Source organism: Rattus norvegicus, chromosome 7 (assembly GCF_036323735.1).
Source record: "Rattus norvegicus strain BN/NHsdMcwi chromosome 7, GRCr8, whole genome shotgun sequence".
Taxonomy (NCBI): domain Eukaryota; kingdom Metazoa; phylum Chordata; class Mammalia; order Rodentia; family Muridae; genus Rattus; species Rattus norvegicus.
Genome location: NC_086025.1, coordinates 8757051 through 8769599, shown reverse-complemented (window position 1 = coordinate 8769599; position 12549 = coordinate 8757051). Strand labels below are relative to the sequence as shown.

The 12549-nt window shown below is 52.9% G+C and overlaps 1 protein-coding gene across 6 annotated transcripts; it reads right to left on the bottom strand.

Moving 5' to 3' along the window:
- Nucleotides 1–194: 194 nt before the first annotated feature.
- On the bottom strand, nt 195–11754 carry Tle6 (TLE family member 6, subcortical maternal complex member). 6 transcript variants are annotated; one of them, XM_006241030.5, is made up of 15 exons: nt 9748–9930; nt 9102–9184; nt 8257–8318; nt 7465–7510; nt 5255–5317; nt 4910–5170; nt 4568–4643; nt 4411–4493; nt 4295–4332; nt 3473–3713; nt 3111–3358; nt 1992–2133; nt 1160–1313; nt 548–624; nt 195–428 (listed from the first exon to the last, which is right to left on the bottom strand). In XM_006241030.5, exons 3-15 carry the CDS (start codon nt 8283–8285, stop codon nt 324–326), a joined length of 1563 nt encoding a protein of 520 aa, XP_006241092.2. In that variant the 5' UTR covers nt 8286–8318; nt 9102–9184; nt 9748–9930; the 3' UTR covers nt 195–323. The 6 variants fall into 6 exon arrangements, with proteins under 6 accessions (XP_006241092.2, XP_038936361.1, XP_006241089.2 ...); XM_039080433.2 differs by lacking the exon at nt 9748–9930 and adding an exon at nt 11573–11754 and having other exon boundaries at nt 4295–4493; XM_006241027.4 differs by having other exon boundaries at nt 4295–4493; nt 9748–9931.
- Between the last annotated feature and the right edge of the window lie 795 nt (nt 11755–12549).

Genomic DNA, 12549 nt, shown 5'->3' with positions numbered 1-12549 from the left:
TGAGCCATCTTCCTAGCTCTCTAAACCAAAACCAAACAGGGTGAGGTCCGTAGCTGGTGTAGCCCTGGCCATCCTGGAACTCAGAAATCCGCCTGCCTCTGCCTCCCGAGTGCTGGGACTAAAGGCAAATACTAAGAGGTTGGAGGGCTCGGAGCTACAAAGTCCTTCCAAAGCCTGGGAAAAGGACAATCTCCGCCTTTTAAAATGCTTTATTACCTATGACTCAGGGTCTGCACACCTCATGGAAGTCTCTGGAAGCATCGCAGACCCTTCACACCCTGGCCATCCACCACTGTGCAGTTAGGGGAGGGGAGTTGAAGCTGTCAGTACTTGATGTGATATATGGAGGCACAGTCCCCAGATCCTGTGACGATCAGCCTGCTGTTCTCAGTGATGTCAAAGCATCTCACAGCGGCAGCCTCAGGGACCTGTGAGAGAGCAGCTGAGTGAGCTCGGGCCCTCTCCACCCAGAGCTTCAGAATCGGCCCCTGTGGGGATGCTGCTCACAGTCCCCCAGGGCACCCGTCTGCCCCCTGCACATAAGTACCTGAAACAGTTTCGCTCCCATGGGCATGCTGTGGACGGTGATGAGGTTGTCCATACCTACACTCACCCACCACTGGCCTAGGAGGTGGCAGAGAGGACAGTGAGGTTACGGCAGACCCCACCCATTCACTCCCATTCAGAACCCAGGAGGCTGAGGCAGGAGGATTGAAGAGTTTGAGGTGAGGATGAGCCTGGGCTACATGAGACCCTGCCTCAAAGAACAAGGCAGAACAGCAAACAGGTTTACCATTTTGTCATTTATGTTTTCCGTTTTAAGTCTTACGTAGCTCAGGATAGCCTCAGATTCCCCAAGTAGCCAGAGATGACTCTGAACTGATTATGTCAATAAAAGGGGTTGGGGTGTGGACAGTTCCACAGCACTGAGTGGGCATTGATTAAACAGAGTGGAATCCTCCAAAGGGTGACCACAGTGCATGCTCTCCTCAATGGACTCTGTTTCTTCTCAGACGGGGTTTGTCTGTAGAACCCTGGCTGTCTTAGAACTTACTCTGTACATAGACCAGGCTGGCCTCATACTCAGATCTGTCTGCCTTTGCCTGCCCAGTGCTGGGATTAAAGGTCTGAGCCACCACAGGCTCAGCGGACTCCTTACCGTTTGGGGAGAAGCTGAGCCTTAAGATGGTCTGGTCCTTGGTACCCACAGTGAGCACCTGGTTCCTCTCCCTGCTGTTGAAGAGGCAGTGCTGGCCATCGGCCAGACCCAGCAGCAGCCAGTCTTCAGTCACACTGTGAGACAGGCTCATGATCTGGACGCAGCAGGCAAAGGCAGCGATCAGACCCCAGCTGGGTAGGTAGGCTGCAAGACCTCCCCCACCTCCCATGACTCACTGACGGGCTGTGACCCGACTATCTCCTTTACATAATCCCCACACCTCCCTTTGAGGTGCATGGATTTTAGAGGGTTAAACATGGCAGTAACAAGTCTGCTTCCCATTTTTGGTTCTGAGACAAGGTCTTGCTCCATAGCCTAGGCTAGGCTGTAATGACTTATCCCATAGCCCAGTCTCTGTGATGATAGTCTTTGAGACCAGCTTTTATGTGGCCCCGGTTATCCTTCAGGCCCCTGTGTAGCTGAGGATGACCTTTAACTTGTGACCCTGCTTTCCCCAGCTCCTTAACGCTGAGTGACAGGAGTGGCGGTGGAACACAGAACTTGGTAAAGTCTTTCACCCCCCAGAGATCCCTTTTCCACTATGTAGCCCTGGATGGATTCACTTTTTCATCCTCCTGCTTCAGCTTGAGTACTGGAATGACAGCCTTTGCCACCATTGTCCAGTATGACAAAAGGTATTTTAAAGACCCCCATGATGTCTCAAAAATCACTTGAGCTGACCCGCTGGGCTGTTCCCTTGCCCTCCACTGACTGCACCGTGTCATCTAACCCAAAGGCCCACGCCTGTCCAGCTGCAGCCCTTTCGGTGCACCTGGGACTGGACCGGATACTCCAGCGACATCTTGGCTACCCGCAGGTCCCAGCATCGCAGACAGGCGTCCAGACCCCCCATCCAGACACTGTCATCCTTGATCACAAGGCATTTGGCTGCACCGGCAGGGCTGTTGAGGTCCCTGTCCAGAAAGACAGCAAAGGTGTCAGCCTATGCTCTGCAGTCTGTATCCAAGATTCCCCCAAAGCCCCAGGACCAACCAGCAGGTCCTCTTCTACCTTTGGCAAGAAGGGGACAGAGTGACATCATCCCAAAGTCCCTACCTCTAAAGGATAATGTTCCAAACCAATACCTATAAATCCAGCACTGAGGAAGCTGAGGCAGGAGGATTGCCATGAGTTCCAGGCCAGGCTAGGGTACATAGAGAGACCCCTGCCTCAAAAAAGGTGTTGGGGGAAGACCCAGTGCTGGCCGCGGTGACTCAAAATTGTCATCCCAGCTACTGGGGCTGAGATAGGATGACTGCAAGTTAGAGCCATCCTAGGCTACAGAGCAAGTACAGTATCGTCCCTGCGAGCATGACCTGGTCCGACCTTAAGAAAAACACTGAGCAGGGATCGGCAGGCAGAGGCAGGTGGATCTCTGAATTCCAGGCTAGCCTGGTCTACATACCAAGACCCTATACCAGAGAAAATGAATAAAGGTAAGTGTTGACCAGATGGCTCCCAGGACGCTCTGTGGGTAAAGGTGACCCGAGTCTCATTTTCCAGGAACTGCTTAGGAGGGAACAGGCTCCCGCAGGTTGTCCTGAGCCTCTGCTCTCCCTCGTCCCACAAGAATTACAACGAATAAGCCAGGCGCACACAGCACTTGGGAGGCAAAGGCAAGACGAGTTTAAGGTTATTTTCTGTGCTTGCGGACAACCTGGGCTACACCAGACACACCCTAACCTAAAGGTAAAAAGCAGGCTGGGGGCGTGGTCAGGAATAGGCCTCCTGCCTAGAATCCCCCAATGATGATCTGGGGGTAGAGTCCCACCCACAATCCCCTAGTGAGGGGGCGTGGCATGGCTGCCACTCCAGCAGAGAGGGCTGTAGGCAAGAAAGATGGCAGGACTTGCAGTCCTCAGCTGGTGGTGCTCCTTCCCCGTGTCTGCACCTGACTATTTCCTGAGTCCGCAGGTCCCATATCCTGACTGTGCCATCTGTGAAGCCAGCAAAGACCATGTTCTCCTTTGTGCTGGCCAGCGCCTGGCAGGACAGGCCGTCGCAGGGCAGTTGGTACTTTTCATACAGGGACCGGGCTGCCAGGTCCCACACAAACACGCCGGGCAGGTTATATCCACCCGCGAACAGGGTCCTGCTGTTGGAGGACAGCAGGCAGGTGCGCAGGTATCCCCTGTTAGGCTGCAGAGGACCGTCCCCATGAGCGAAGATCACCCGTGGTTCTTCCCGCACCTCCCCCCCAACCCCGCCCCCCTCCAACACCCTCCCGCTCCTGCACTGTCCCAGCCCTGTCACCTGGACGCCGTCACATTGCAAGTGGCTTTCAGGGTGTCTGTCCTCGGCTACCTGGCTCATGAGGTTCCACACCTTGATGCCACTCTGGCTGCAGGTGAAGACGTGCCGCGTGAAGGAGCTCACGGCTATGGCCAACAGCAGCTCCTGGTGTTTCAGCACACGCACCTTCTGCAGCGCTTGCGGGACAGTGAACCTCTCTGATTGCCAGAGTGATGTGCCTGGCACTTCAGAGTCCCAGAACCTGGGGATATGGGACACAGAGTGAAGTTTTCAAGACAAGGTCTTAGTCCAGGTTGGCCTTCAACAGCCTATGGAGGGAAGGCTGACTTTGAATTCCTAATCCTCCTGCCTTCACCTCTTGAGTGCTACGAGTCAGGCTCCAATCGCATCCTTTTAATTCTTGCCATAGCCACACATGCTTCCCCTACTCTAAATTGCTTTGCCCGATTAGACTAAGCTCCTATGCACCCTTACAGCCCTAACTGTTATAGTCCCCTTCTTCTCTGAGAATCTAGATTGAGATTTTGAATGAGACAGTCCTTCAACCCTTTAAAAAGTGTTCTTACATTTACTCATTAATTGGGGTTGGGGGTAGAGAGGGGGCAGTTTCCACTTTCAACCGTGTAGGTCCCAGGCTTAAGTTTGGTAGCAAACCCCGTTGCCTACTGAGCCCTCTCACCAGTCCCTCAATCTTCCACCACCAGGTAAGGACACGGAAGAGGGGCTGAGTGACAGGGAGACAGGGGTGGGAGACAGGGGTGGGAGACAAGTGTGAGGGAACCCTGCTTTCTCCTTGCAGGGGGCAATAAAGCAGATACTCACAAGGGATTCAGAAATTCATGAGCTCTTCCAGAAGACTCCTGCAGTACAAAGAAAGAAGCTGGCCCTGCTGGCTTGTGACCTCCCTTCCCATGTCTACATCCAGGCCTCCCATTCACCTGGGTCTCAAACTGGGGCTCACTGATGTCTTCTTGGTAATCACTTAGCAGGTCTGAGGGAGACTTGATCAGAATGGGGTCATCTGTGTGGAGACAGGACGACTCAGAGCCAATCCAGGAACGGCGGTCCCGCCCCTCTGAGGCCCCGCCTTCCTACCAGAGTCACTCAGGCTGTTTCTGTGCCTGGGCTGAGGTTCCGGTTTAGAGTAACGCAGGCCTGAGTCTTTACTTTCCTTGGGAGACAGAATTGGGTCAGATGAGGGACATGTCACTCAAGGGGCCCTAACAGAAGCCTGGGGGTTCCCTGGCTGCAGTGGGGATTCTTCAGAGAGGTCAGAGTGCAGGCATGAAGGAGGGTACCGAGGGGACACTATGGGGTGAATCCTTGGGGATTCCAGTCAAGGGTACTAACTCCAGCAGCTTCTCTGTTGCCATGACAACAGGCAAGGGGGTTGGGAAGAGATGGAGAGGAAGGTTTGCGCCTGGGAGCTCCCCTCACCTGTGAGAAAACCTTGCCCCCGTGTTGGTTCTCTTGGCGGCTGTCCATGAAAAATTTCCAGATTTCCTGGGTCAGGGAGCCTTGCCAGAAATGGGGCTCCTTGTCCCAGACAGGCTGTGGATCCTGGGGCTCGTCAACCTCTGAGAGGAACCGACGTCTGGTGGATAGCTGAGGCCCTGGGATGGCTTTGAACTCGGGGTTCTGGGGGTCCGCAGGCTCTGGGACAGGCTTGTCTTCCTTCTTAGCCGAGTTCTGGGTGGTCTGGATAGAACCCACGGGGCCTCATGAGGCACATGACTTGGCCACCTGGAGCCTGTTCCCTCCAGACCCAAGACCAATACTTACCTTGACCATCTTCGAGATATGTGGGGTCCTGCTGAGGACCCCAGTCGCCTGGAAGTTTTCCACCTACGACAAATCAGAATCGAGCCTTGTTGAAGGGAAGTCCTTGCCAAACTCTTCACTTGGGGATAAACCACACCCTACACATCGAAGATGGTGGTGCACACCTGTTCACCCTTCCTTTCAAAGGCTGAGGCAGGAGGATCAGGAGTTCAGGGTCATCCTTGGCTACATACTGAGTTTGGGATCCTGTCTCAAAAAACTTCAAGAACAGTAACACCGCCATTAAGGACTTGGATGCTCCCTTGATACACAAAGTGCTGCCCCTCACCCCCCTGCAAGGCCCACAAAGGATTTAGTGTTTTTTGCATATTGGGAAACTGAGGCCCAGAGACTCAAACAGCAACAGCAGCCAGGAGCTGTGTTTTCACTGGCCCTGCTCCTCCCCTGGGAGTTTTTGGAGAGCACCCCTGATAGAGAGGGCGGAACCTGAGACGGAGGCAGGAAAGCCCATGGGTCAGAGCTGGAAGGCCAAGGATCTGCCTCCCAGGGAGGAAGAGGGGTTCCACAAAGTCCAGGGGAGCCTCCCAGCCTCTCCTGCCTCTGTAGTGTGCCTGGAGTTCAGTGTGAAGGGAGCAGAGCTGTTGCTCTGGGCTGTGGGGGTATAGAAGACATGGGAGCTGGCTCAGCGGGGACTGGAAAGTGAGGCGGGGGGGGGCGGGGGGGGGAGGGCAGTTCAGAGCACTGGAGCTGCGGAAGCTTGCAGCTGCAGGGAACTGCCCAGGATATTCCCCGGCTATAGCCACCCCCATACACACCCTTGAGACAGTGCCACCCCCACACACTGGTCAATCATTTTCTCCCCCCTTCAGCCTTGCTGCTGCTCTCGAGGCCTGATCAGTCCCCCCCTTGGTTGACCACAGCCTTCCAGGGCTCCCACTGCCCACAGGGGCAACACCTAGAACTCCCTGCCGCTTCCAGTGCTGTGTCCTGTCTCCGCCACCGTCCTTCCCACTCCTGCTCCTGCGGCTCTTCCACCCTGGGCCCATCCCTACCTGTGGGTTTGCAGAGGACTGTTCTCCCAGACAAAAGCATCCCTTCTGCCCCTGCTGACCTACTCAGTGCACCTTCCTGTCCACCCTGAGTTGTAGTCCACACTCCAGCCCCTGCCTGTCGCTCTTGGCTCCCACCCTGGGCCCCTCGAACGTGCCCCACTGCCTTCCCTCCAGCCCCCAGACTTCACTGGTGAATGGTGGCAGCTGAGTGCCCTGAATGAACAACTATGTTCTGGTGGCTTCCTGTCCCCCTGCTGCTCACCCCCCCCCCCTTGGCCCGCACTAAGCTAAGCTGCAGTCTTGGCTCTGGCTCCCTGCCAGTGACATCAGGCCTCAGGCCGGCAGTGCCTACCCCCTTCCTGCTAGTGCCCTTGAGAAATGGGCCAGGTGGCAGGGGAAAGGCGGATAGGGACACACGTGCCATGGCTTGGGCAGGGGGTGGGGGTGCAGGGAGAGCTGGGTGCCCCTGCACAGGCCTGTCCTCCAGTCATGCACAGGACTGGCTCACTGACTTTGTCCCCAATGCTCTGCAGCTCCCAGTTCCCCGGAATCAAAGACCAGATCCTCCCAGAGGCTGCCATGGCTCCCACTCCCTTCCTGCCCTCTGTCCTGCCAGGGGAGTGTACCTAGCTCCAGTGCCCAGGTCACTGTTTGTGATGATGTTCTAGGAAGGACCGGTTTAGAGTGGACACCTGAAATCACTCAGCAGGTGAGAGGTAGGTCTCAACAAGGAGCGACCCTGAGCAAAGGTCTTCTTCACCTCTTTGAGCCTATTTGTTTTGGAGACAGGAGTTCCACAGAGCTTGGCCTGGCCTTGAACTCACTCTAGCCAAGGATGATCCTCCCACCTCCGCCTCCCCAGTGCCAGGATGACAGGTGTGTGCCACTTTGCTCTGTTCTTAACTTTTAAATACTACTGACTCTATGGTTTTTAATGAAAAATCCAAGTTCAATTTTCTTGCAACCCTCAGGCTCTGCCTGCCTCCCTCTCCCTAGCTGACATACAGAGCTTTTCCCTGCTGCTCCACCCCCAACCAGCCAGGCTCCCTCCTGCCCCAGGACTTATGCACAGTCTGTGCCTCTGCCCCAGGGCCTGAACTTGAAGACAACCCCCCAAATCCCCCCTCCCTCCCTTTGCTGCCACCAGGGTGGACTCACCAGGCTGGAGATGTTGTTTAGCTTGGCCGTCATTTCAGAGAGGATGCTGAGTAGGGGAAAAAAATTGAACATCCTTCTAGAAAAAGCCCCTGCGTCTACCCTAGAGCAGAACCCCAAGAGTAATCTATAAATGGAGGGGAAGATTTCTTTTTAATATTTTACCTAGTTTTATTCTGTTACCTAAATCTTTTTTTAAAAGATTTGTTTCGGGGCTGGGGATTTAGCTCCGTGGTAGAGCGCTTACCTAGGAAGCACAAGGCCCTGGGTTCGGTCCCCAGCTCCGAAAAAAAGAACCAAAAAAAAAAAAAAAAGATTTATTTCAAAACAAAACAAAAAGATATCTTTATTTCATGTCGCTATACTGTAACTGTTTTGAGACACCAGAAGAGGACATCAGATCCCATTACAGATGGTTGTGAGCCACCATGTGGGTGCTGGGAATTGAACTCAGGAGTTCTGGAAGAGCAGCCAGTGCTCTTAACCACTGAGCCATCTCTCCAACCCACTATACAAACTCTTAAAGACTGACCCTGGACTTTGCACATGCTAGGCAGGGAGGTGTTTTTTTGCCCTGAGCAATCTGCCAGGCCTCCATCATTTGAAGCCGGGTTTGGTTGACCTAGAACTTGCCATCCTCCTGTCTCAGCCTGCACCACTACAAAAGACATCTCAGCTTAAAAACAAATCCAAACAACACTTCACTGGAAGCTGCACTTCCTGCTGTGAGGAAGGACTGGTTCTCTGGGGACAGGAACCCATCCTGAGATATGGGGCCCTGAGAGAAGGCCTTACATTTTGAGTTCCTCAGGCAGCTGCTCCATGATGGACAAAAATCGACCAGAGGAGTTGGAAGCCTGGAAAGGTTAAAGGTATATGGTCAGCATCTTCCCCTAGCCACCCAGGGGCAGAGTCATGGCCAGCTCCTTTAAGCCCTGGACCTCCATAGGCAGGGAGCATGGCAGAACCTTCTAGACCCTGGAACAGTGGTTCCCAACCTTCCTAATGCTTTTTGTTCCTACGTTGTAACTGTAACATTGCTAGTGTCATGGATTGTAATTGCTGACATTCAGGACACGTGGTATGCACCTGCCAAGGGGTGGAGAACCACAGGGTGAGAACCACTGCCCTACAGTCAATTTAGCACAGACTTCTGACATTACCTTGACTTTGAGAGAAACAGAAGGGAAAAGAAGAGAATATACTATTACCCCCACTCCCAAAGAAAGGGTCTGTGTATCTGATTATTTTGAACTAAGAGATCCACCTGCCTCAGCCTCCCAAGTGTGGGGATTAAAGCTGGGCACCCAACTTTAATCACAATATAGTGTTAACATACGTTACTGAAGACCAGCTTGCTTGGAGGGGCTCCAGCCCTGACCACACCATGCACTAGGCACCAGGTGAACTCCTATGTGAATCAGCACTTAAGTGACATTGGGGAAGTGTGGTTTTCACTTGTGCTGGCTGTCCCGGGTCACAGGTGCAGCCGCTGTGAGGGGCTCAAGCTGGGGTGCAGGCCTTTCATCCTAGCTAGGCAGGCGAGGTTGTGTGAGGTCCAGGCCAGGTGGGGACAGAGAATTCAAGTCTCCAAAACCCCAAACCCAATATGAAGAGAGAAAGGAAGCTGAGCCCCTCACCTCTGTTCCTTTCAGCAAAATTCCACCAAAAGTGTCATTGCTTTGGCTGTGAAGAGTCTTGAGGTCACAAACCAGACGAGGTCCTACAAGGCGCAGGTATAGGTTTTTTGGAAGGCAGCAAATTCGACCCCCGCCGCCCATCCCTGTAGCCTCTCCATCATCTCGACCGAGCTGAGAAGGAAGCCCCTTCAGCATCCCCATGTCCTCTGCATTCCCTAAACCCTGGCTTTACTGTAGAGGCTACGGTTTCAGACTCCCCCCATTCCTAGCTAAGCACCAGGGGGATCTCTTCGAATACCAAGAAAAGAGAACCGGGCACCTGCACTCCCTAGCGGGAGCAGTCAGAGATGTGGCAGTCACGGAACAAGTAAGAGTTTGCTAGGTGTACTAGTAGTGAAGCCTGCATGTGGTGCACATATATACGCTCAGGCACACACTGAAAACGGTTTTTTTTTTTTTTTAAACAAGAACAAAGGAGACAAGAGAAACCACACTGGGTTCACTCTATCACTCAATCTGAGTAAACTCCCCGCTCAAGTCGGTTTTGTGAGGGTCCACACCCCTCCCTCGGGCTCCCTCTTCTCCCCACTCCCCCACCCCCCAACCCGTGCAAACCACCGGCAGGAAGCGGGCTGCCCACACGCACCACTACAGAGGTTGGGGAGGCCCAAGGGATCCCAGAGGAAGCCTCAGAAGTCAGCCAAGTTCAGGCCAGGAGGAAGACCCTCGTGCTGGGCCCCGGGCCATTTGACCCCTCTCACCCCGCCCCTCTAGTCCAGGCCAAGCACCACCACGCCCACACCCACACCACGCCCCCTGCACCCAAGGTGAGAAGCAAGTCTGGGCCCAGGCCACGGGTGCACGTGGGTCCCGGACTCTGCGAGCAACCCCCGCCCCGCGCAGGCCCCGACCAATCAGAAGGCCGCGAGCCCACGTGGGCTGCGAGACAGGCTGCTCATTGCTCAGTTTGTGGCCATGCTGTCAATCACCGAGTTCCTGCCTTGGCTTAACCCTCGCGTTCCAGGTGTAGCGATTCAGGAACTGGGAGACTTTCGGAGCATTTGTGGACCATTTGGGGCATTTGAGAGCGGTCAGCAGGTGACGGTGATTTCGGCCTAGATCTTTGATCCTTGTTCAATCCTGGGGACCCACAGGGTGGTCGGCGAGCTCACTCTTGCACATGCACACGCACCTGCCCCCCAAATAATTTTCTTTTAAATCTTATTGACACAGGAGAATCAGGATTAATCCTGGCTGGCACGCATGTGCCCTGGGCCCTATCCCCAGCACCACTTGAAACTGACTTGGTTAGACACCTTCATCATCCTAGCACTGGGGAGGTGAAGGTAGGAGGATTAGGAGTTCGAGGTCATCCTAAATTACAAGTTCCAGCCTAGCCTGGGCTACATGAGACCATGTCTCTAAAGAGAAAGAAAGGAGAGGCTTAAGGCACAAAGCCACATGCCTACACCTCCCAATTCAAGGACAGGAAGTAGAGCAGACCTCTGAGCTCCTATAAGGCCTCACCCCCATCCCTCCCATCCTTGGCCTCGGATGGAGGATCTGAGGATGGAGTAAGCTGAGGGTGGCCTGGGTTAGAGTGGACTCTCTGGACCTCCCTACCCTGACTCCTGTGCCCACTCCAGCCATAGGTGTGGGGGGGGGGCGTGAAATTAAACCATAGTGTAATCTCACCACTTTGGCTAGGGAGGCAGGGGGTGACCTTGAGTTTGGGGCCAGCCTGGTTTCCATAGTAAAAGCAGGTATAAAACAGAAAGGGCTGTGAGGGCTGAGTGGGTGAAGGCTGCCAAGCCTGATGGCTTGAGTTTGGTCCCTGTGCCCCACACAGTATAAGATGAGAACACATTCTTAATTCTCAAGAAGTGTCCTCCGGCACCCACACATGATTAATGATTATAACTCAATTAGGCCTTTGTCACAGTAACTTTTCCTTCATTAAAAAGTATTTTAAGGGGCTGGAGAGATGGCTCAGCAGTTAAGAGCACTGACTGGTCTTCCAAAAGACCCAGGTTCAATTCTCAGCAACCACATGGTGTCTCACAACCATCTATAATATGATTTGATGCCCTCTTCTGGCCTGCAGGTGTACATTCAGAGCACTCGTATTACGTAAATAAATCTTAGAAAGTATATATTTTAAGGTCAGGCAGTGGTGGCCCATGCCTTTTATTCCAGTACATGGAAGGCAGAGGCAGGTAAATCTCTTGTGTTTGAGGCCAGCCTTGTCTGCTAAGCAAGTTCCAGACAGCCAAGGATACACAGAGAATCCCTGTCTAGAAACAATAAAAAAATTAAGTGTATAAATGTTTCTTTGAATGCATGCACACTATGTGTGTGCCCAGTCCCCTCAGAAGCCAGAAGAGGCATTGGATTTCCTGTAACTGGAGTGGACATGTGGGTGCTGGTCCTTTGCAAGAACAGTGCTTGTCAGTCCAACACCATATACATACATATTTTTTTCTTTTTATCCTGGTCCTGCTTTTGACCCCAAGAGTTTTGCACATGCTGGGCCAGTGCTCAAGCCTTCACTATCCATTTCAGCCAGGACTGTCATTGAAGGGACCAGTAGATCTTCATTCCTAGAGGGCTGCTTGGGGCTGGATCCTGAAGGGGGTGGTGTTTTCTCTCTTGATCTCCCTCTAGCGGTCATACCTATTATGACACATCGACGACGAATTTACATGAGATGACGTCACCACCAAAGCTTAAGCTGCAAAAATATTCAATCATTGTGCCAGCTCTGGCCACCATCCCAGTCTGAAAAGATCAAGTCTCTTTGACTGGCTGTGGTGTCTCAGGGCTCTAATCCCCACAGTCAGGAGGCAGAGCCAGGATGATCGCTTTTGTTTTCATGTCTCAAAATAACAATAGCAACAATTTTTTAAAAAAGACATTTATTACATATAAGTACACTGTAGCTGTCTTTAGATACACCAGAAGATGGCATCAGATCTCGTTACAGATGGTTGTGAGCCACCATGTGGGTGCTGGGAATTGAACTCAGGACCTCTGGAAGAGCAGTTGGTGCTCTTAACCGCTGAGCCATCTCTCCAGCCCGCAACAATGTTTTTTGTTTTCTTTTGTTTTGTTTTTTTCTTTTCTTTTTTTCGGAGCTGGGGACGAACCCAGGGCCTTGCGCTTGCAAGCGCTCTACCACTGAGCTAAATCCCCAACCCCGAACAATGTTTTTTTTTAAGTCCCTTTTTTCTTTTTTTCCAGCCCTAAGAGGCTCACCGCCTTGTATATGCTGTTTATTGTATTTAATTGTCCTATTCACTTGTTGTTACTTACTTCTCTCTTCTCCCTCTCCATTTCCAGAGGGTTTCTCTGTGTAACCCCAGCTGTCTTAGAACTAACCCACTTAGACCAGGCTGGACTGGATCAGAGCTCCATCGGCCTCTGCCTCCTGAGCGGCTTAAATTGATTT

Excerpts from the sequence above, each read along its gene's own strand:
- Tle6 (XM_039080433.2), bottom strand. The coding sequence starts at position 8,285 with ATGGAGCAGCTGCCTGAGGAACTCAAAAT. Across the intron at positions 4,494-4,567 it reads AAACAGCCTGAGTGACTCTG|ATGACCCCATTCTGATCAAG; the intron begins GTAGGAAGGCGG and ends GTCTCCACACAG. Across the intron at positions 1,314-1,991 it reads AGTATCCGGTCCAGTCCCAG|ATCATGAGCCTGTCTCACAG; the intron begins GTGCACCGAAAG and ends TGCTGCGTCCAG.